Raw genomic sequence first — 21,928 nt, forward strand, 5'->3', positions numbered from 1 at the left:
CCCGCCCGTTAAGAGGAGCGAACGAGAAGTGCATGAGTTGCTGATCGTTTTCGAATGAAATGTTTTATTTCGCTGAATTATGAAGCAGATGAAAAGAGAATGAAGGCCAGACTGAAATACTATGAAAGCCTCGCAAACCTTTGGTAAGCGTTTTTAAACACTGTAAAGGAAAATACTTGATAGAATGACGATCCTCCGACGTCTGGCCATGCATGATATGCGGAAATAGCGATGGTTTCGCAAGCTTTATTATTTAGTGATGGGCTTCAAGGTGTATACTTCATGTAGAGCTGCCAACCCCCAAGAGTGAAAAAAACTGAAGTTGGGCTCAGAAAAACCATAAGATTGAGCGAAAAAAACGGGAGATTTTGCAGAAACGTCACCTGACCTAATTATTCAATCGGTACGTACGGTATGGCCATGGTGTCCTTGGTCTACGACTTTTCCGAACATGATGTTATATTTCCTCGTTAACTAAAATACCACCAAAATTATTCTTCTTTCTCATGACCAAATTTTCGCTTTTCCAGCATGTATATAATATTTTCCTTGAGTTACTAACCCCCTTTCTTGGGGAAAACCAGTGATGGGTTTACAATTTAAGCAATTCGCCCTTGTCAGACGGCGGCCATATTGTGCAGGGAGACTAAAAAAGCCTTGTTTTACCACGCCAAGCCTCACAGTGGAAACCATGGGGCTGAGGCTTGGCGTGGTAAACCAAAGCTTTTTTGGTCACCCGGGACAATATGGCCGCCGTGTGACAAGGGCGAATAGAGGACGTTTTCCGTGTTTCCATAGCCTCGTCTAAACACGAGGGGGAGTGGGAGAATTCGAGACAGTTATGCAAACCCTCGACTCTGTCTCGGGTTTGCATAATTGTCAAGAATTCTCCCAACTTCCCCGAGTGTTTCAATGAGGCTATGGAAACACGGAAAAAAGTCCTCTATTGATGTGACACCAAACATCAAGGTGTAAACTAAAACGTGAGAAAAGTGTTGTAATGCTGCAATTGTTTGTTAAGTTCCGGTTTGATCTTATTTATATTATGATCTTATTAACAAACAATTGCAGCATTACAACACTTTTCTCACGTTTTAGTTTACACCTTGATGTTTGGTGTCACGCTGTAAATAGTACCTGCTTTTGTATTACGTAGACTTTATAGCTGTTCACACTTAGGAACTCATTAAACTGATGATGGCATAAGCATGCTGAAACATGTCTTTTAAAAAAGTTGTCTGTTTCCTACAGAAAAAGAATTATTAATTTGTATATGAAAGATTAGAAGTTGGCTTGGTGAACTGATATCAGTGAGTCCAGAGACCCGCCTATTAACCACTCTTGTAAGCACTTAAAACAGTCTTAAAACAACAAACACCAAAAGAGGATGCAATGCAAGAGCATTTAAGCTGAATGTATTCCAACAGTGATAAGTTCATAACGTGTGTGGGGCCATTTACAAGAAGGTCATAATCAGTGAAATTGGCTTTGACCTTTACATTTGTACATCTACAACATTACATAATCTCTCTGCAAGAACACCCAGAAGCATCCAGATGAAAAGCTGCAACTGTTACCAAGATTTTTTTGGCCATTGCCATCAGGAGTACAAGTACAGTGCCGCTCGGAGATAAGCGAACAACGCAGACGCAAAATGAACGCACGCGATACGCGTATACGCGTTTTTTTTTTGACGCGTCTAAAATTGCGTATCGTATACGCGTTTGTGCCTTTGTTATTCATAACCATAATTTTGCTTTTCCTGCATTGTTTGCGGAAACAAAAGAATAAATTGCGTGACTGCCGACAAGTCGAAAATTTGCATACGGTATGTGGCTTTGATTACTGTCAATTTCGATCCGCAAATGCCGCCGATGAAAGCATCCACAGGGCATTATTTCGAAGTTTAATACCCTTTACATGCAACAAAGGTCTTGAGAGACCAGCAAAATTAAATCAGCAAATTATGATCCGAAAAACCGAAGACATGATTTTTTCAGTGTTTGCCGTGACGCGGTATTTAAAGTCATTTCACGATGACTTTTTGCCGACGCATGCAAAGTCCAATAATTCCTTGTAAAAAAATCAAAATAATTCGATTGGCATATCATAGAAAGTTTTTAAAAAAATCTTTTCTTTGTACTGAGAGCATTTCACCGTTTGAATCAGCGAATTATATCCCGAATCACATCACGATGGCCTCTCGCCGGCGCGTGCCCAAAATTAACCCAATAATTTTCCTTGCAGAAAAATCCTATAAATGTGATCAGCGCATCATTTAGCCTTTGAAGAAAAAAATTGTGTCTGAAGTGAAAGCATTGTACCCGTTGAAATCAGAAAATCGTACCCAACAGGACTGGAGATGTGGATATTACATGAATTAAAATCGTTATGTCACGTGCCGGCAAAAGTGTGTGATTTCACTGTCGGGCTGAAAATGCACGACAAAAAATCATTCTTTACTGATAAATTTACAACAAAACAACTCAAGCTGCAAAATTCTCAGCCTTAAATGATGAATTTCTGTACAAAACTGCTAATGATGAGCCCTTTGCTAAAGAGTTGTGTTGTTAAGTTTAAGGAGTGACAGACGCAACGGCCCTTGGACCCGAAAGTTGTTTGTATTTTTTCACCTATCGGTGAGCGTCACGCTTTACTTAAGTATTCACATCCAAAACGACAGAAGGAGTTAAATACTCAACTTTAAATGATGAATGGCTGTACAAAACTGCTAATGACGAGCCCTTTGCTTACGAGTAGTGTTTTTTAGTTTACGACTAAACGGAAGCACCGGCGCGGCGCGAAGTTTGTTTTGATATCGCTCTCAACGCTTTCATGTAAATTTCGATGTTAAAAAGGTTCTTGTGTGCAGTTTGTCGCTAGGTTTATATTTCTCCAAAAGGAAACTTGATGATTTTTTCTTTGGCTTTGAAACACAAATAAGCATACGGTGAGATTTTTTTGCGCACCGACCAGATCTAGAGAACACTCAAATTATTTTCACATTCACCACACCGCAAACGATTGAAACTGAACAAAGACAAGGCGACAAAAGAAAGACAAAGGGAGAGCTCATAAATACTAATGAGCCTTTTTGCGTATGTGTGGACGCGCATCCGCGTTTTTTTTGACGCGTTTACGCGTTTTGCGTATGCGCGTTTTTTGCGTATATTTTGGTTCGCTTATCTCCGAGCTGCACTGTATTTTTCAATCATTAACAAGTGCACATTTAGAAAACTGGAAGAACACCATTATTACAGTCACCACTCAATACAGTGTAGTCATGACTTTCTATTTTCCATTAAGATTTGTGCAGCCTGCATTTCAACCTTTCTAATGGCACGTTTACCATTTTAGTGATTTTATAGTACTGTTTTAATAATAAAAACTTGTAAATATCAGGTAACATAAATGATAACTCATTTGAAGGGCAGATTATTTTGACAAAATGTCCAGGATGCAGTTTTATTGATCTGGGAACTGGTCACCCTGTTTTCAAAAGGTGTTATGTTTCAAGTTACTTGAATACATGTGAATGAAGAAATATTCCATGAAAATTGCCAAAACTTATGTCCAGTATAATATTTTTAATTAGAATTCCCCTCTTTAAAGTATTATTAATTTTGTTAATGTCCATTGCTCATGTTCTTCCTTCATATTTGTATTTGATTTGTTTCTCTGTTGAGTTTTATAACATTTGCCAGTTTTAGCAGCACAAAGCGCTCCACCGTTTCCACCAGACCGAGATTTTTGATGAATTTTTGACACTTTTTTGACACTTAAGAAAGGAGCCCTGACATCAAAGTGAGCGGAGACAGTCTAAGCACTGTGATAGATATGTGGCAGAAAGAGAGTTTTGATATAATATAAGCCGGCTTAAATGTCCGTCGGCACGTGGCATGAAGTTGCAAAGTGAAAGTGGAGTACAGCATCTGAACAGCAGGGATAAAAAAAAATTAATTTGTCAAGTTTTACCTTCAAGGAGAGGTTGTCGATGGAATACATGTAGTTCTAAAGTATTTGTTTTCTTCACTTGTGAAGGATATCAGAAGGACCTGCAGTAGCTTGCGACATCACCCGTCCAGCACTTATGATACAAGGAGGAAGATGGCGATTCTGTGAATCTAAATGAGAATGACACAGATAATTTTCAAGAGATGATAGTCCGTAATTAATCAAGTACAGTGATCATGTTTCCTTAGACCGACGTCTTCTTACTCTGGAACAAGCACTGAATGGAAAGATTCCTGAATTTGATTTCTTGAATGTTGTCTTGTCTTTGATTTCTGTTGTTTACATTTCGGGTCAAGTTTTGTTTTTCACAGTCGCTTAATTTGTAATACAATGGCAGAAAACATTTTTGAAAAGTCTGCTTGTACATGTATACAGATTTTGTTCCCCAGTTTATACCACCTAAGTACTTGGAGGATTACATTTTTACCAAATATCTTACTATTGTGTGCAATATATTTCCAAAACTTATAATTTTTAGTTCTCATGACTTGATTTAAAAATAGAAACTACAAACTCACTTTTAAATGTAACTGTATGTTTGCTGCGGATTTAAAAAGGAGATTTGATACTTAAAATTGAAATGCCTATATTATTGCAATTCCTTCAGACGTACATGTATTGGTTCACTCTTCAATCAAAAAAAATGTGTCAAAAATCTTGGTCTGGTGAAAACGGTAGCGTGCTTCGCACTGTAAGTGAGTGTATGTGTTTCAGCACTTTTATTTTCTTTTGCTTCAGGAAAACTTAATAATTTCCCTGCTGGCAGAGTATAGAGATATTGGTCAACACAAGGTGGGTGTATCATATTGCCTCCTAGCTAGCAAATCAGACTTTTCCATCTGCTGGTCTAATCAGTGCTTTAAGGTCCCCTCCAAGCAGTGCATTTGAATTGGAGAGGTTTTGAAACACGTGTCCTCTTTAAATCTGCATTACTGTGGGCCACCTCTGTTCCATAGTGGAGGGAATATGGGACAAGTGCCACTATGTTCCACCTTCCTGCAGTCAATAGTTTAATATGCATGATTACACAATGTTGAATAGTAACTGTTATAAATGACTATAACCGCAGTCCCTCAGTCCTGTAGTTGATTATGAGACTTGATTAATTTTACAGTGTCTGAAACACTTAACTTAAAGACCCATTTTCACCCTAGATGCAACGCGCACCCAGCATGATTTCGTATATCATGAAATTACAAAAATTTGAAAATCTCAGAAAGCCTTTCATAATCTCCTTCGTCAAAAGCCAGCTGTAGATAAATCTTTTAGGTGCTGATTTGAATGCGTTCTCTTATCATGTCATAATTTTATCGTAGTATGTTATGTCTATATATTTGTGACCCTATTTGGGAAAAGGGGATTAAGGTGAATTTAGAAAACAAGGTTTTAACGCGTTTAATCGCGTTCGTCGAAACGCGTGGAAACGCATTTTGTATGCGTTTAAACAGATTTTTAACGCGTTTAAACAAACGGCTCTGTTGCGCTTCAATTACTTCATTTCGTATGCTGAAAAGTACGCTAATTTAGTTGTATTTGAATGAATAAAATTTAATTACCTGTTCTATTATATGAAATGCGAAGATTCCAACCCATGTCTTCCAACGCACTGTCTCAAAATGATCAATTCATCAGCACACTTACCTTTTGCCTTTCCTTTTTACATAGCAGGTGGGTAAAAATTGTCTTGCAGTAAGAATCACATTCCGTCTATAATAATTTACTATCCTTTTTTCTGTGAGCGCCTCATGTGCACAGACTTTAGCCCACTTGCAGTGCAGGAATCTCGTGCTATCAACAACGGCAACCAGACAATAAGTACACGCAGGAAAGAAGATTTGGTTTTCGAGTCTTCCTAAGAATGGAGCAAGCAGTCGCATTTGAGCCTACGGATTCTGCAGACAAGAGCCAACGATATTGCTCAAAGAAACGTGAACCACTGAACGACGCTTCAAAAATGTTTCCATTAGCGCATCAGGGCTGGTCCATCATTTGTCTCAAGCTTCTTTTAATATTTTTAAACTCTTCAAAACCTTCACATTTTCCTCCTTCGTGCTCCCTCTTCGGAATTTTTGGCGACAAAAGAGCACGTCGCCAGAATGAAGCAGAATCGAAGTGCTGACCCCCCGCTAGCATCGGCATGTGTCATGTTATCACTCGAGTAGACTGTCGTGACGCTCGCCCCGCAACAACTTAAAAAGGTTTTCGCCCCATAGCGACGAAAAAATTGGATTGTTTGTGCCATCATTGATAATGCCTCGAGAAAATAGAAAATTACAGAAAACAGGCGGTCAACATTTAACCAAATTCAGAAGGACTTAATTCAAAGAATGAGCTAATAACATAAACATATCATCGAAAATTGACAAAGTAAACAAAGCATTGAATAGACCAAATACTTATTGGTTGTGTAATTATCTACATTGTTATCTAGGGGAAACAGTAATCTAAATGTCCAGTTGCGAGAGAAGTAGGGAGCGATTCGGTGAAACTGGGAACGTTTTTAGATTCGCGAACATTTGGTAGTATCGCAAGTATTTACCGGTTTTTCTGATCAGCGAATTGATTTTTTCGGAACTTCCTTGGTGTTCACGAACAGGCTTTCCATCGGATAGTCTTAATTTATTTGTTACGGATTCTTTCAGTTGTCGCTATAATAATATAATTATTGTCGGACTGCGAGAGAAGTAGCGAACGATTTAAAGAAAGCAAGAGCCGTTTTTCGCCATCTTTGTGACCGCTACCTTCCGGTGTGATTAATGGCTCGAAAGTTGAAGCTTTCGCCAAGGATGCTGAATATATCTGCTCTCGTTCGCTCATGAAATAGGTTTCCTCTGCCAACTGCAAATCACCCGCGAATGTTTTGGGAAGGTTGGATGGGTTCAGAGAAGTACGATCCATTTCTTTCAGAGCTTTGCTTTTTTTGTTATTTCAGAGGTTTGAAAGGGCTATCATATTGTTGCTTGTGTCTTGGCGCTTCGCTATCTGCCTATTCAACCCCTTTTCATTATCGCAAATCATAAACAAACAGGAAATTAAACAAACTGATGTCTCGTTTTGACAAGTACTAAATGACCAAAAAGTCTAAAATTTCGAAAGATTGCGTGACTGATCGCGACAAATCTGTAGATCAGTTTATTTCTTTTGAGCGGTAAATAGCGAGTCATCGATCAATTTCTTTTCTAATGGCTTGAACGTAACACTTTATATGCAGCTTTAGTTGAGCCCTGTAATGATGGTATGAGTTGTTACTGGGTTGCCAAACCCAGTCGGAAAATGGGTAGATTTCCGTTTTATTTTTTTTAGTATTTTTTTCTGTGTTGGTAAAAGTCTTGCCTGTCACTCCCCTGCTAAGTGGTGTCTTTGTGCATAGAGTCTTCTGTGCGTATTTTGTTAGGTTTGAGGGGGCTGGGGTAATGCGTAGCTTGCTCTGCACAATTAACCTGTAATGGCGTCGGAAGTCATTGTAACGCGAATGGCGTTTTAGTACATCTTTAAAGAAAATATACCCATATGGAGCTCAAGAATGGAACGTCAAGACAGGCGGTGAAACATGGACCTCGACAGCGTGAGTCTTTCGCCCGTCGAGCCGAAATCAAAATGAGCTGTACTTTTAATATTTCGCCAAGGTAGTGTTACGTACAACACTGAAACCAAATGGAAATTTCTGTGGTAACTTACGGGTGCAACAAAGGCAGAGAAGGAATCGAACACCATAAGTAGATCTGTGATCTCTGTTGTGTCTCACAGTGTTTACTGAAGTCGCATCTATTTAAAGTTTGCCCGTTTGTCAGGCAAGTAACATTCATTTTGTACTCAACTCTGCAAAGGTTAAAAAAAATTGGAAATGTGACAGTGAGAAATTATTTGAATGAAAGCTTGTTGTCTCTTTTGTGCCTTTATTATTTACAGTCAGAACTGTCATAAATTTATTTAATTGCATATGTTTTATGATTGTGTGTTTCGCTTGCACGCAAGCAACTGAAATAGGAAGGGTTTCTTGCCTTTTATAGCAAATATGTTGCTTGTTTCAATAAATGTTATGCTTTTGTAAATTTATCATGTTGTGTAATTCTCGAGCTTAGTAAATTTGCATACATGTGTTGAAATGTGATTTGGGAGAATTTTTGTGGTAACGCATAAGTCACGAAAATAAACAGGTCTGTTGGAAGCGTGCTTGAGTTTCAACAAAATGACCCCCAAAATCGGCAAAAGATTGTGACGCTGATGAATAATAAAGTAGCTGCTATTACCAAAACGATGGAATTACCTGGTGATAAATAACCTTGTCTTGGAGAGTAAATTCTTGATTTTCCAGAAACAATGGTCAACCTCTTGAGAGTTGGGCGATTGTGATCTTTGTGTTGAATTCGCACATTTCGTGTCAAAATTTATAACAACCGAAAGAAAAAGAAAACTAACAAAAACAAAACCCGGTAGCTTGGCATCATTTGACACAGTTGCTTCACTGTTTCGCGAGTAAACATGCCGCAGTAAAATAACGGGGTAACTTGATCACAGCACCCGCTGAATTCGATGTGCGATTTGGCGGTGCAGCCAAACTTGTACAATCACAACAAAACAGCTAAAATCTCCCAAACTGTTTTTCGCTGATGGTAATTATATAACTTTTTATATTCGTGGTTCAAAATTAATGTTGTTTTCATGTCGTAGATTTTGTTACCGATGGCAAAATATTTTATTCTCGATCGACCGTCCTGAAACTTCCTTCTGCTCTTCTTAAAAATTGTGTATCCATATTTATTTACTTTTACATCAATATTTGTTTTGCATAAAGCAAGCTAACAAAATCTGTATCTTGCTTGGTTCGCAGTTGATAGCATTAAAATAGAATTTTCGGTCCTATGCTTCTGTTACTGAGTGGTATATTTCTTACTAACCCCGCCGAAGAGGGATAACTTCAGCTTTCAACTTTTGTTTACAGAGCTGTCAGATGCTCTCAGTGCACGCTTACACTTGTGGTGGAAAGAAGTTGCATGATCAACATGTCAGCCCAGAAGCCAATGTTTCTTGATTCCCTTTTATTTTCTTCAATTTCTCTGGGTTCAGTACTTTGCTAGTAACCACATGTCTTCTCAAGGGGCTATTTATCTAAGACTTCTACCATGGCGCTACAATGATAGACAATAGCAAAACAATATCGTGTACTGTTAGACCTACATATTACGCAAAGACAACTGTCAACATGTCATCCCAGAAGACAATGTATTTCACTTCCCAGTTATTTTCTTCAATCTTTCTGGGCTCAGTACTTTGCTACTAACCAAATGTCTTCTCGGGCTATTTACCCAAGACTTCTACCATGGCACTACAATGATAGACAATACCAAAACAATATCGTGCACTGTTAGAGCTACATATTACGCAAGGACAACTTGAATCTCCTGGAAGACAACACACAGCTTACTTGACATTATGGAGTAAATCGCTGTGTTACTTCACTACCACACGTAAGCAATGCGTGTCTATTTTTTCCAAAGAGGACAGGAATTTCTTCTTTGTGACAAATGATTAATTAATAGGCCGGTAGCCAGGTTTTTAGCCTCAGAAAAGGATCTGTTTCGTCGTACGAACGTGTGAGGACCTGTGAGCCAAATGGCCTCTGCTGGTATGACTTCTGGTATGACTTCTGGGTGACCTCTTCCCCCCCCCCAACTGGAAAAAAATTGCGTGGAACACCGCACGTACCACAGGCAACCCAGTGTATCCTCACGGAGGGTCTAGTTTTATCTTCGTTCGGTTACTTGGGCCTTGGTCGTCGCCGGGGTCATCGCTCAGAGTCGGAAGACAGCTGCTATGTCAACTGCCGTGATCAAACATGAATAAAGGAAAAATGGTAGTAAGTTTTTCATGTGAAGAATGCCTCAGCTGGTAACCCCAATGCAGAATTTTATTTGATTGATTTATAAGTGTTTGCGACTCTACTAAGACCAACATGAACAGCATTCAACAACCAACGTTCTGTTTTACATTTCTAAAACAGGATCGTACATGGCAAGAGAAACCTACTGATGACCCTCGCTAATCACAGGGTACACATCAAAGCCAACTTGTGCTTAACACCATCTTGTAAATTCATTTGTACATTTGAAACACTTCATTTGAAACAAATTTCTATTGTTTATGCTCATGATTTACCGTTAGAGTTGCTAAGTGCTTTGTTTTGTTCCTCATGAGAACGCCGCCAATTTAGGTTGGACCAATTCGCATTTCTTCTCTTTTCCGAGTACTTGCAACGACTAAAACAATCAAGATTTCGATGGTTTGTCGAGCTGCATTGTTTTAAATAAATCACAGTAACCCCAGATGACACCCAATAATAATATTATAGCATGCAGCCATGTAATTATGCGCTCACTTGAGTAAATTAACAGCGTTTAAACGCGTCGTTTGTGTAAAGCTCTTCCGACATGAAACCTTACGCACACGTTTTTTTCGCGTTTAAACGGTGTTTTAACGCGTTTGCGTTTAAAACGATAGAAAACACGTATTTTTGTTACTCACCTTAATCCCCCTTTTCCTAAATAAGGTCACATATGTTTTTAACCCTTTGGCGTCCAAACCGGCCTAAACCGGCCAGACTTAGTATTATTACTCTGTCTAACGCCAGACGATTTTACTTGAATAGTATTGAACAACATGATGAATTGCCGAGGCAAAGTTTAAATAGCGTAAGTGTTGCATTTCAGCACTGAAATAATGTCCTTTTGCTGAATAGCCGAACCGCAAAAATTCGGCCTTGGTGATTCTCCAGTGTCTAAATTAGTCGACTCCATAAAGATTATAGGGAATTTTAGTGGTTTCACTTGTTAAAATCACCCAGTAAACCACACGACGATCAGGCTCATGCCGATGTTCCTTGTTTTTGACAGCACGAACTGGCGTGACAAAAATAGTTGGCCAATCGGAATACAATGTATGCTATTTGAGATTCAAAACAATAACTGACGATCGCGTTTTGTTTCTGGTGAAAATGGGCCTTTAAAGTTAGATTTTAAGTATGCCTTTATCGTATCTAATCGAGCTCTTAGATTTAATATTTAAAGTGAGTGCTTAGGATAGACCATAAAGGACAATGATTTTCAGTAGGTTTAAAGCAACTTTGTACACGCTAGGCAGGCAGTATTGTTGCAGGGTCCCAAAATCTTAACTGAAGAGTAAATATCTAAAATACACCCTTATCACGTAAATGACTGACTGCATGATTGCGGGAAGCAGGTGGCTGATTGACAGTGGTGATCCTATCAACCCATTGACTCCCAGGGGTTCCCTATTGACAAGTAAAATCTTCTGGCGGTAGACAGAGTAAAATACTATTATACCATACTTATTCAGCTATAAGCCGAGCGACTTTTACGCAAATCCACACTCAATTTGGGCAAATTTGAAGCCGTAGAAGCGGTGTCGGCTTATAGCCGAGTATTTTTGATAAAAAGAATTTTCTCAGCTAATTGAAACAGTAACAAATAATGTGTATTCACTTACAAGCCGAGCTAAATTACTTGTAAAATGAAGAGAAGTTGTTGTTCGTTTAGTATGGACTTTTATTATTACAGTACAGGACGAAAAATGCGGCCCAAAATGTGCGTGTAAAACGCGCCTGCGTGTCAGACACGCACGCGCCTGCGTGTCAAACACGCACGCGTCTGCGTCTTTGACACGCACATCAAATACGCGCATAAAGCAAAGCTCATTAGTATGTATGAGTTAGCCCATTGTCGACCTATTGTGGTTATATCATTGTTAGTTTTAATAGCTTTTTATTGTATAAATGTATATGGCAATGGCTATTCAGCTGAACATCGTTTGGCAAACCCAGCACCGTGTTTGTTTCAGTTCACAAAAAAAAAAATGTAACAATTCGTTCGCGCAATATTTGGGTCGGGCGCATGAAAATGTTAACACTTTCCCGTTTTCAGCACTTTCTTAAGCCTTGTGAACCAGTGAAATGAAAATTCAAAACTTGTCGCGAAATCGTGAGAAGAATCGATTGTCACATATCAATGTCGCGCGTCTTTGTAAAAATGAGAGAGATACAATCCGCTCGCAAAAACTCGTCTTGTCAGGCGCGTCAAAATGAATTTCATTTCAAATAAGAGGTTAAACAACGGAACATTTTCCCTTTTCAAGCGCTTTCCTACGCTTTAAAGAACCAGAGATATGAAAATTCAAAACTTCTTGTCGCGAAATCGTCAAAAGAATCGGTTATCACACATGACGCGTCGCTTGTCTTTATTGAAATAACATACACACAATTCGTTCACAAAAATTCGTCTTGCCTGGCGCTTGAAAATAATTTTAAATTCCAATAAGAGCTTTAACAGCGCAACGTTTCCCGTTTCAAGATAAATTTCATTCGGTTAGGAGGTAAAACAAAAAGAAAATTTTCCCATTTCAAGCACTTTCTTACGTTTTAAGGAACCAGAGATATGAAAATTTAAAACTTCCCGTTCAGAAATCGACCATCACACGTGACATTCGTCAGCTTCGTATTTCTTATCAAAACGTATAAATAAGCTTACAACAACGCTTGCAAAAACCTCTTATGTCTGGCTCGTCAAGATAGAGTTTACTTCTAAAACGAAACACTTCTCGTCTCAAGCACTTTCTTACGTCTTACAGAATCAGAGATCACATCACAAAATCGCGAAAACAACAAATTGACGCGTCGCGTGTCTTGTTGAATTAAAACATTACACCGGTAACTCAAGTTCGCTCGCAAGCACTGTTTACGTCTGGCGCATCCAAATAAAAATTTCATTACAAATTAAAACTCCAACAACAACGTGTTTTCCCATTCTAACACTTGCTTATGACTTGTAGAGCCAGAGATAAGAAAATTCCGAATTTTTGTTTTTCATTCGATCAGTGATTAAATTGTTGAAAGCCACCGAAAAACCCGGGCGAAAAAAGCGGAAAGAAATCGGCTCTTTCTCTGTCGGCGGAGACATCCTTTTAGCGGTGTTAGTAGGAATTGCCTTCTGTTTTGTTTTTTGTTTTGCAGAACAATGCCATAGATAACAGTCATGCGAGTGAATAACAAAAGGAAACACGCGCAACAAATGCGCGCAAATGCGTGTGTCCGCATGCATTTTTCAACACGCGTTTACGCAAAAATTGTGCGTGCGTTTTGCGTGTGCGTTGGCCGCTTATCTCTGACCTGTACTGTAATTTTTTTGGTGGCTCGTAAAGGAGCCGTTTGTGTTGTTGTGTGATCGGGATCAATCTTATTGTTCGTCTTGTCACATGACACCATAGTAAACTTGAGATGAAAGCGCAAGCGGATTTCTTCTTGTTTAAAGCGACATTTTCCAAGCAAAAAAACCGTACACATTAAAGGGAAAACCTTACATTGACTTCTTTGCTCTGAAAACCACGCCAAAGGTCGTTGATCGAGCTCAGGATACGCTCCCCGATAAGCTCCCCATTGAACAGATTTGCCTGATCTTTCCTCGAGCGACAGACCCATCGACTCTCTGATGCCGTATTCTCTGGCAATCTCGGGGTTATTTTCTACAGCTTCTGCTTCGGTGACTATTTTAAGTTTACAGGCGAGGTTGTAAGGTTTCCAGTTGAATAACTTTTTATAAAACGCTTCGCTTTTAGGAAGACATGTTTCCAGTGAGGTCAGTAATTGTTAATAATATTCGTCACATTTGGCGCATTTGATCATATTCAGATACTAATTTGCGCCTGATAAGTAATAAATTGTAATTGTTGTAATAGACCAATTTCGATATATTTAAATTCAGTCCTAAACAAAAGACATCATCTCGAGGCTCTGGGGAATAATCTCATACAAAGCCTTACATTTATTCCCCATAGCCTCAAGTTGATGCCTTTTGTTTAGGACTGAATTTTAATATATCGAAATTGGTCTATTGTCACCTCACGATAACGTTGCTTGTTTGTTTCTAATATTTCATGCTTTGAGTATAATTTTTCAGTCAATGTCAATTTGTATTTTTAAAATTACGAAAACTCCATAGTCGATAATACACATCAAGACCTAAAATGGGTCTCGGCTTATAGTATTATGCATTTACAATTTGTGTCGATCAAGTTGATTTTTTGCATAAGAAGTTTGGGGTCTCGGCTTGTAGCCCGGCTTGTAGCCCGGCTTGTAGAATGCCTATCAATCTCAAAATTAAGTATGGCTGGTTCAGGCTGGCATGGGAGTCAAAGGGTTAATATTGATTTTCTTTTTTGCACTTCCAGGAACAAAACACTGACCCACTTCTTATCAAGTTTTATTTTCTTGTACACAGTGAGGGAAGATGTCAAAAAAGCCAGAGCGTGGTAAGAAGACACCAGCGTGGACGGTTGTCAAAGGTGTTGGTTTGGAAATATTGCAGGGGAAGAAAAAGGAACATCAACATGCTGGTAATTTTTTTTTCTAGTTTCTGGTACATAACAGCAGTAAATTAAAAAATTATCTTGATAACAATAATGGCACATAGTTTCTATTTTAAAAAAACCCCAAGAGTCCTCTGTTTTTCAAACTTGATGAAAGTGTAAATTAGGAAATTTGATGTCCAAGCTTAGGGTAAATAATACATGAATTGGGTGAACTGTCATGCATTGCATATATTTACCCACATAAATTTTTATATCACTTGAAATCTTATTACTTAAAGAGTTGCAGGTGCAAAAATTAATATTGTTAGATTTGGAGCTTTATTGCACGTTAAAAATGATGCAGTATCAAGGATACATGTACCTTCAGTCAAGTTAAAACAAAATATTAATGCAAGTGGAAATTATTTAGGGTGCAAAATTAAACAAGATTCTAATTTCTTAAAAGTAACGTAACTGGATGTCTTGATGATATAGAGTAGCTTTTAGGAGGTCTTGAGCTGATCCAGGGATGTAGATAGAAGCCGACAGCTGGAAAAAATCACCGCCTATTCCGAAGAAATTTCTGGATGGTCGAGTAATTTGAGTTTTTGGGATTCGTTATCAGTGTTATATAATTTGTAAAAAAAGAAATGTACTACACACTTAAAATGCACTGACGGATGCTGGGTGTAGAACTGTCCGAAAGGTTGATTCATTACAAAGGTACATAAAATGTGATCCAAGATCTTGTGTGTTTGGTAAAAAGCTCATTGGCTTGCGGTATTTCTACTTTGTGTACATAAAATAATGTAAATCCGCAGTGCGTGTATTTCAGCCGTGTCGTATGAGCTGAAATGTTGGCAAAAAAAGGAGGAAAAGTGATTCTCAGGTACTCAGTATAAAGACATCCTTCAACTCTGCCAAAGCTACTTCGTCAAACTCTGGCAGACTGAGTGAAAATTCAAAGAAAGCACTATTCCTAAGACAGAATCGGCACGAGACACCGAGAGCACGTCTTTCAAACAAAGTTACATTTTTGATTACAAAGACAACAAGAAATTTTCTGAAAACATCACGAATGGCCTTGAATTTACCTCCTAAAATCGAGGAAAACGCATTTATGAGAGTCTTATTTCCAAAAATTTTCAAGGAAGCATGCTTGTGGACCCCGCTAGAAGGGACACGCCAGAGGCATGTCCAACTGGGCCTTCTGCCTGTTAAATGAATATTATCGCTTTTACAAAATTTTAGATACATCCCTGTGATCTGAATTGCCTCTTTCAGGAAAGTTTGACAGTAAAGTAAGTGTAACTTAATTATTTTGAATGGTGTAAAAAATGGCAGTTGCAGCAGGAATTGTTAAATCTGCTTTTTCTCCAAAAGGAAAATGCCCATGACCAAAAACCATATTGACAGTGCATTGGGAAAGATCATACACTACATCTGGACAAAATTTGAGAGAAATCGATTTTTGAGTTGTGACCGTGAAAATTAGAAAATGTTTGCACTCTTGAAGTACTCTCTTTAGCAGTCATGTGGTTGACTTTCTGTGATGAAAGTCGATGTAATATATACAACATGAACGGCAGATCTGTATAGGATTTACACACACGAGGTGAAGGACAATTATTGTCTGGGTGAGTGTACAACTTGTATTCCTGAAAAGGACTCTTTAGGGTGACATTGACTGATGTTTGGACAAATTACATGTATCTGAGCAGATTAGTCTTCTTCAGAGTCAAGTGATTTCTGTAGCATCGGTAGATGGCATTAACACTCTAGTCATTGATGCAGTGATTGGTTAGCAAAGTCATGATGTTATTGGTTGATTGTCAGTCGAGCCTTGATGTCACTGGCCATGAAGACTGTAAAATAGTGATTGGTGCATTTTGATCCATCTTAGTCTAATGTCGCGTATTGTTAGCAAAATAGCTTGGTCAGTCAGTTATTTTTATTAAAATAAAGCTGTTTGTCTGTTACAGCTGCTGTTGTTGATAAGTCTGTTGTAGGGACAGCAGGAAGTCTTTGGAATTGGTTTAGTGGTCTTTGTTCTAAGTTAGTAAACCAAAGCTCTTTCCTGTACTGTCCATTGGTGGTAAAATTTAGGCTGTCTGTTGACGTCACCATTAAATTTTGTTGTTACATGTTTGTGTTGAGTCACTCATGCATTCAAACCTGTTGAGCACAGTCATGTGAAGATACGATTGGACTACGGTAAAAAACTGCAGATAAGCCGCACACTCAATTTAGCAGCTCTAATTTTGGAAAAAAATTTTACTTAAAGAAATCCAAACTCAAGACTTGAGAAGCCTTCTTCATCATCCACTGTTCATCGAACGTAAACTCACTATTAACTTTGACATATGATTGATCTTTTTCTGGTATTTGTTGACAGGAATTTCTTCATTCAACACAGTTTTTACATAGATTTTTCCATTACAACAACAAGAATGTGAATTGAACATTTGAAGCTTAGTAACCGGGCATTAGATGGGACGTGAAAACGGAAAACTGGACACGGAAGCAGCATGATGTTTTAAGAGTACACAAAGTGATAAGCTGCATGAAACATTGCCCAGTGTTAAAGGGTCTTTATGATTTTGTTTGTCAGTACCGGTAGTTGACACAAGACTATTTATTCAACAAATTTGCTATCAAAGTGCAAAACGGCGAAGAAACAGTGGGCCATCTAACACTCGAATACTCGTAATAATCGTTTATTAAAACTCTCTTGTAGTTGACTACAAACTAAATTAATGAGTTACATGTACTTACAAGCATAAGAATAAATACTACAATTTACATACTATAGTAATATTACTATCTACATATAAATCAATGCTCTTATTTAGAGGAAATATCTAAACATGAAAAACTCCTCTGTTCTTTTTAGATTACAGTTCCCCTTGTCCCTACAGAAGTGGATGTCTCTTTTCTCTGCTCTCAGGGAATATGTATGGGTTATTGACCAAGCGTGAGGTCAAGATGACTGGATATTGGCCAAGTTCTTTTTTTGCGTGTTTATGGACCGAGACGAAGTCGAGGTCCATAAACACGCAAAAAAAGAACGAGGCCAATATCCAGTCATCTTGACTGAACAATCTTGGTCAATAAAGGATTTATTATATGACTTAAAACACCAAAAAATGATCTTTGATCTTGCGGGACCAAGCGAGAAATCCCGAGCGGGCAGTATCGCTCCATCTTGCCCGCTCGGGTAGCCAATCAGAGCGCGCGATTTGGTTCATCTTGCCCGCTCACGGAGCTAGTCATATAATAAGGACATGTATTACTGATGCGGGGCAGAAGCACATTTAGAGGGTGGTTGGTACTGGCGTTATTCTCTTCATATATTTATCACAAAGCCAACCCTTCCTATGTTCGAGAGTGTGTAAACCTGCTGCTAAAAGCGCGCCATTATAACTATTTATGTAAGGAAGTACTATGCGCAAAACCCTTTTTGAAGAGATTCTATTTTATCTGAAAGGTAGCCAGGGATTGCCTGCCATACTGGAATGGCATATTCTAACACAGGTCTTATAGTGTTCAATTAGACTTTCAAAATAGACATTTCATCCACGCCAGCTCTCTTTAACACCCGCAACGAATAAAACTTTTTACTTGCTTTCTTACAAATAAATTCCACGTGGGTATTCCATTTAAGGTCACAGTCAACTTTGTAAGATCTTATAAGTTGACACACGCTCTATTACTTTGTTTACAATAATTATTGGAAAAGTTGGAATAATGCGTGAAATTTATCAACGTTTCCTTACATTTAGAAGGGTTTAGTCTCATGTTGTGGTCCACGGCAAATTGATGGATATTAGAATAGATATCAGAATATGGATATCGTGAATAGCGTGGTATTTTCTTGCATGTGGAGGATCGATTATGCTTCAGTCAATTCCAACTGCGCCCTGACCACCCGGCGGCGCCCCCCCCCCCCCCTCACAACTGCAGGGCATTTACCCACCTTGTCATTCCTAGTGGGGCTTTAGCTAATTTAGCGCAAGCCGGGGGCTGGGTATTAGCCAATCCCAGGGGCACCCCCGGGCTTTTGACACCCACATGGTTTATATCTCTGAAACATGGAGACTTTCTGTGGTCAAGATCAACACTTTGTGGAGGATTGGCTTATCCAGCAAGGACTGGGAAAAGTTTTCGACGTTTTTAAAGGTGTGTTTTCTGAATTTTAATATGTACTTTAATCTAAAAAGCAAATTTCAAAGCAAATAGCGAGAGTGTGCATGAAGTGTCGTGTTTCACAACAGGCCATATTTTATTAATTCTATATAGTATTGTATTATTAAAAAGTGCTGTTTTTTGGGGCAGGAGCAGGGCGCAGTTGGAATTGACTGATGCATTACTGTTAAAGTGAAAGGCCATTGTCAATGCTGCAAACAGGTTTGCGGGGGAATGGAAATTCCATGCAGTGTGACGTTTTCCCAACGTTTTCCTTTTAACCCTTTCATACCGAAACCAGCCCAAACTGGCCATACTTAGTAATTTACTCTGTCTAACGCCAGACGATTTTACTCATCAATGGAAACCCCCACGAGTCAATGGGTTAAAAGTGTCAGTTAACGGAAATTGGCGTTGAAATTCACGACACCTTTTTCAAGTGTTCCCGCAGTTAAGCTGCAACCCCGATTTGGAAAAAAGGTGCGGCCTATTTGCTGGTTTTTACGGTAAACACAATAGACACATGTTTGAACTGCAGAAGCACATTACAGTTATGAAAATTGCTTGAGCAGTAAAAAACGTAAAGCCTGAAAATTTTCAGCTTGAACAGGGTTTGAATCCGTGGGTGGCAAACTACTCTACTTTTGAGCTGTCTTGGGATCAGAGCTGCTGATGTGCTCCCATTGAATTTTCAAATGAAAGTAGCAAATATCGTGAAAACTGAAGCAAACTCACCTTAAATGAGATTTTTATGATGATGGCCCTTAGTAACCGGAATGATGCCTGAGAGATCTTTTCTGACACTTTTTCAGGTGAAGTTGATGGAAAAACCAAGTACACCCTGCTATGTTGCCTTCTGGTCAAGCTGGGGTCACAAGTGTTGAGGGATGTGTTTGACAGAACAATTCAGCCTCAAGACCTTTGCAGTGCCTTGAAAAATGAGCCAGCGCACTCTAAGCTTCAGTCTCTTCGAAAAGAAGGAATCCTCAATCCAGTGCAGTGGAGTCAGTTGTATCCAGTTAAACCCTCTTCAGTATCATCCACAGGCTTTGACCCTTCTCTATTGATTGTGCTTCTGAGGACGATCTGTAACCTGAGTCCTCCATCCTCTGGCTGGGATCTACTTCCTCATTCACTTGACACCAGCTGTGAGTCTGACATTGTACGTTTGAAGTATTTTGTGGAAGCAGTATCAGCCTCTGCCAAAGAGGCCTCTGTTAGTGATGCAGTGTTCTTTAATTACAAAGATCAGATCCAGAACACACTAGTAAGATTGGGTGGAGCTGAATATGAAGATGCCATTCATGAACTAGAGAAACATGAAATGGGGCCATTGGATGAGGAACATTTCAAAGAACTTCTGAAGCGGTGGAAAGATGATGATGACAGAATTAAGGACAAACTAAATGAGTGGGAGTGTACAATGAAGACCTCAAGAGATGCAGGTCAGTTTCTGAGAAGAAGAACTTAGGGTGCTGTTACAACGGTATTTAAAGACTGATGTCTTTTGTAAGTAAAATTTTTTTCTAGCTGCTGATTACCATCAATTAACAACTGCATGGCATACTGTAGGTTAGGTGCTGGCATGAAATATTTAGTGGAAACAAGCTTCTAGAAGGCCAGCTACAACCACCACTTGTTGCAATTGCAATTTGTCTTTGACCTGAAGATTGAAGCTAATTTTTTGCAAGTAGATTTGCTGACTTCATAACCATATCCTGTAATTGTGAAGAAGAGCTCCTTGAAAAACCTGTCAGCCAACTTTCGGTCGACTGTCAGTTGACAAATTCCAATAGGTTACCAACAGGCCACCGACAGCTAACTGACAGCTAACCGACAGGCTACCAACACTTTCCCAAAGAAGAATATTTGTTGTGAAAACACGTAGTAAACATGACCCAGAAACGATCATAATTATAATCAGTGTGTCACACAGTTTGGATGTTGTATAGAGCGAAAAAAGAGAAAAAACAGTCTGCAAGACTGCCTTTTATCAACTTCGACATTTAGCTAAGGAGATTTAGATAAGGAGATTTCTATCTTACATTGTTTGTACTTATACATGCGTTTGTGACTTCTAGACTTGATTATTGTAATTTGCTACTCTCCTGTTTACCACAAAACCTTGTTCAGAAACTTCAATATGCACAGAACTCTGCTGCCCGTTTATTGTCATTAACTCAGAAGACTGAACATATTACTCCTAGACTTAAAGAACTCCACTGGTTGCCTGTTGATGTTAGAGTAGAATTTAAGATCCTAGTACTAGTTTTATGGCATTCCCCGGCATTGTGCTACTCTATGTATCTGACATGATCACTAAACATGAACCGACCAGGTCTTTACGCTCTTCCTCCAAAAGACTTCTCGTTGTCCCGTGGTATTAGACCTTTTGCTGTGAATAGTCCAATGTTATGGAACAACCTTCCCAACAATATTAGAAAAATTAAATCTTTAAGCACTTTTAAGAAACAGATCAAAACATGAAACATGAAAGCTTATTACTTAAAGAGTTAAAGGTGCAAATATTGTTAGATTTGGAGCTTTATTGCATGTTAAAAATGATGCAGTATCAAGGATACATGTACCTTCAGTCAAGTTTAAAAAAAATATTAATGCAAGTTGAAATTATTTTGGGTGCAAAATTAAACAAGATTCTAATTTCTTAAAAGTCACATAACTGGATGTCTTGATGATATAGAGTAGCTTTTAGGAAGTCTTGAGCTGACCTGGATTGCCTCTTTTAGGAAAGTTTGACAGTAAAGTAAGCATAACTTAATTATTTTAAACGGTGTAAAAAAATGGTGGTCGCAGCAGGAATTCTTAAATCTGCTTTGTCTCAAAAAGGAAAATGCCCATGACCAAAAACTATGTTGACAGTGCATTTGGAGACATCATACACTACATCTGGTCAAAATTTGAGAGAAATCTTTTTTTTGAGTTGTGACCATGAAAGTTAAAAAACGTTTTCACTCTTGAAGTACTATCTTTAGTAGTTATGTAGTTCACTTTCTGTGATGAAAGTCGATGTAATACATACAACATGAGCGGCAGATCTGTATCACATTACACACTCAAGGTGAAGGACAATAATATTATTGTCTGGGTGAGTGTACAGTATATTCCTGAAAAGGACTCTTTAGGGTGACATTGACTGATGTTTGGACAAATTACATGTATCTGAGCGGATTAGTCATCTTCAGAGTCAAGTGATTTCTGTAGCATCAGTAGATGGTATTAATACTCTAGTCATTGATGCAGTGATTGGTTAGCAAAGTCATGATTTTATTGGTTGATTGTAAGTTGAGCCTTCATGTTACTGGCCATGAAGACTGTAAAATAGTTATTGGTACATTTTTATCCATCTTAGTAT

At 38.6% G+C, this 21,928-nt stretch overlaps 1 protein-coding gene across 2 annotated transcripts in view; it reads left to right on the plus strand.

Annotated features, from left to right (window-relative positions):
• LOC138027443 (uncharacterized) overlaps positions 1–21,928 on the plus strand; it is a 42,921-nt gene continuing 20,993 nt past the window's right edge. For both annotated transcript variants that reach the window (XM_068875009.1, XM_068875013.1), the window contains exons 1-4: positions 1–143; positions 4,753–4,806; positions 14,301–14,415; positions 19,368–20,000. In XM_068875009.1, coding sequence (XP_068731110.1) covers positions 14,310–14,415; positions 19,368–20,000 — 739 coding nt within the window. In that variant the 5' untranslated portion in view covers positions 1–143; positions 4,753–4,806; positions 14,301–14,309. The remainder of the gene's footprint in view (positions 144–4,752; positions 4,807–14,300; positions 14,416–19,367; positions 20,001–21,928) is intronic.

Source organism: Montipora capricornis, chromosome 2 (genome assembly GCF_036669925.1).
Source record: "Montipora capricornis isolate CH-2021 chromosome 2, ASM3666992v2, whole genome shotgun sequence".
NCBI lineage: Eukaryota > Metazoa > Cnidaria > Anthozoa > Scleractinia > Acroporidae > Montipora > Montipora capricornis.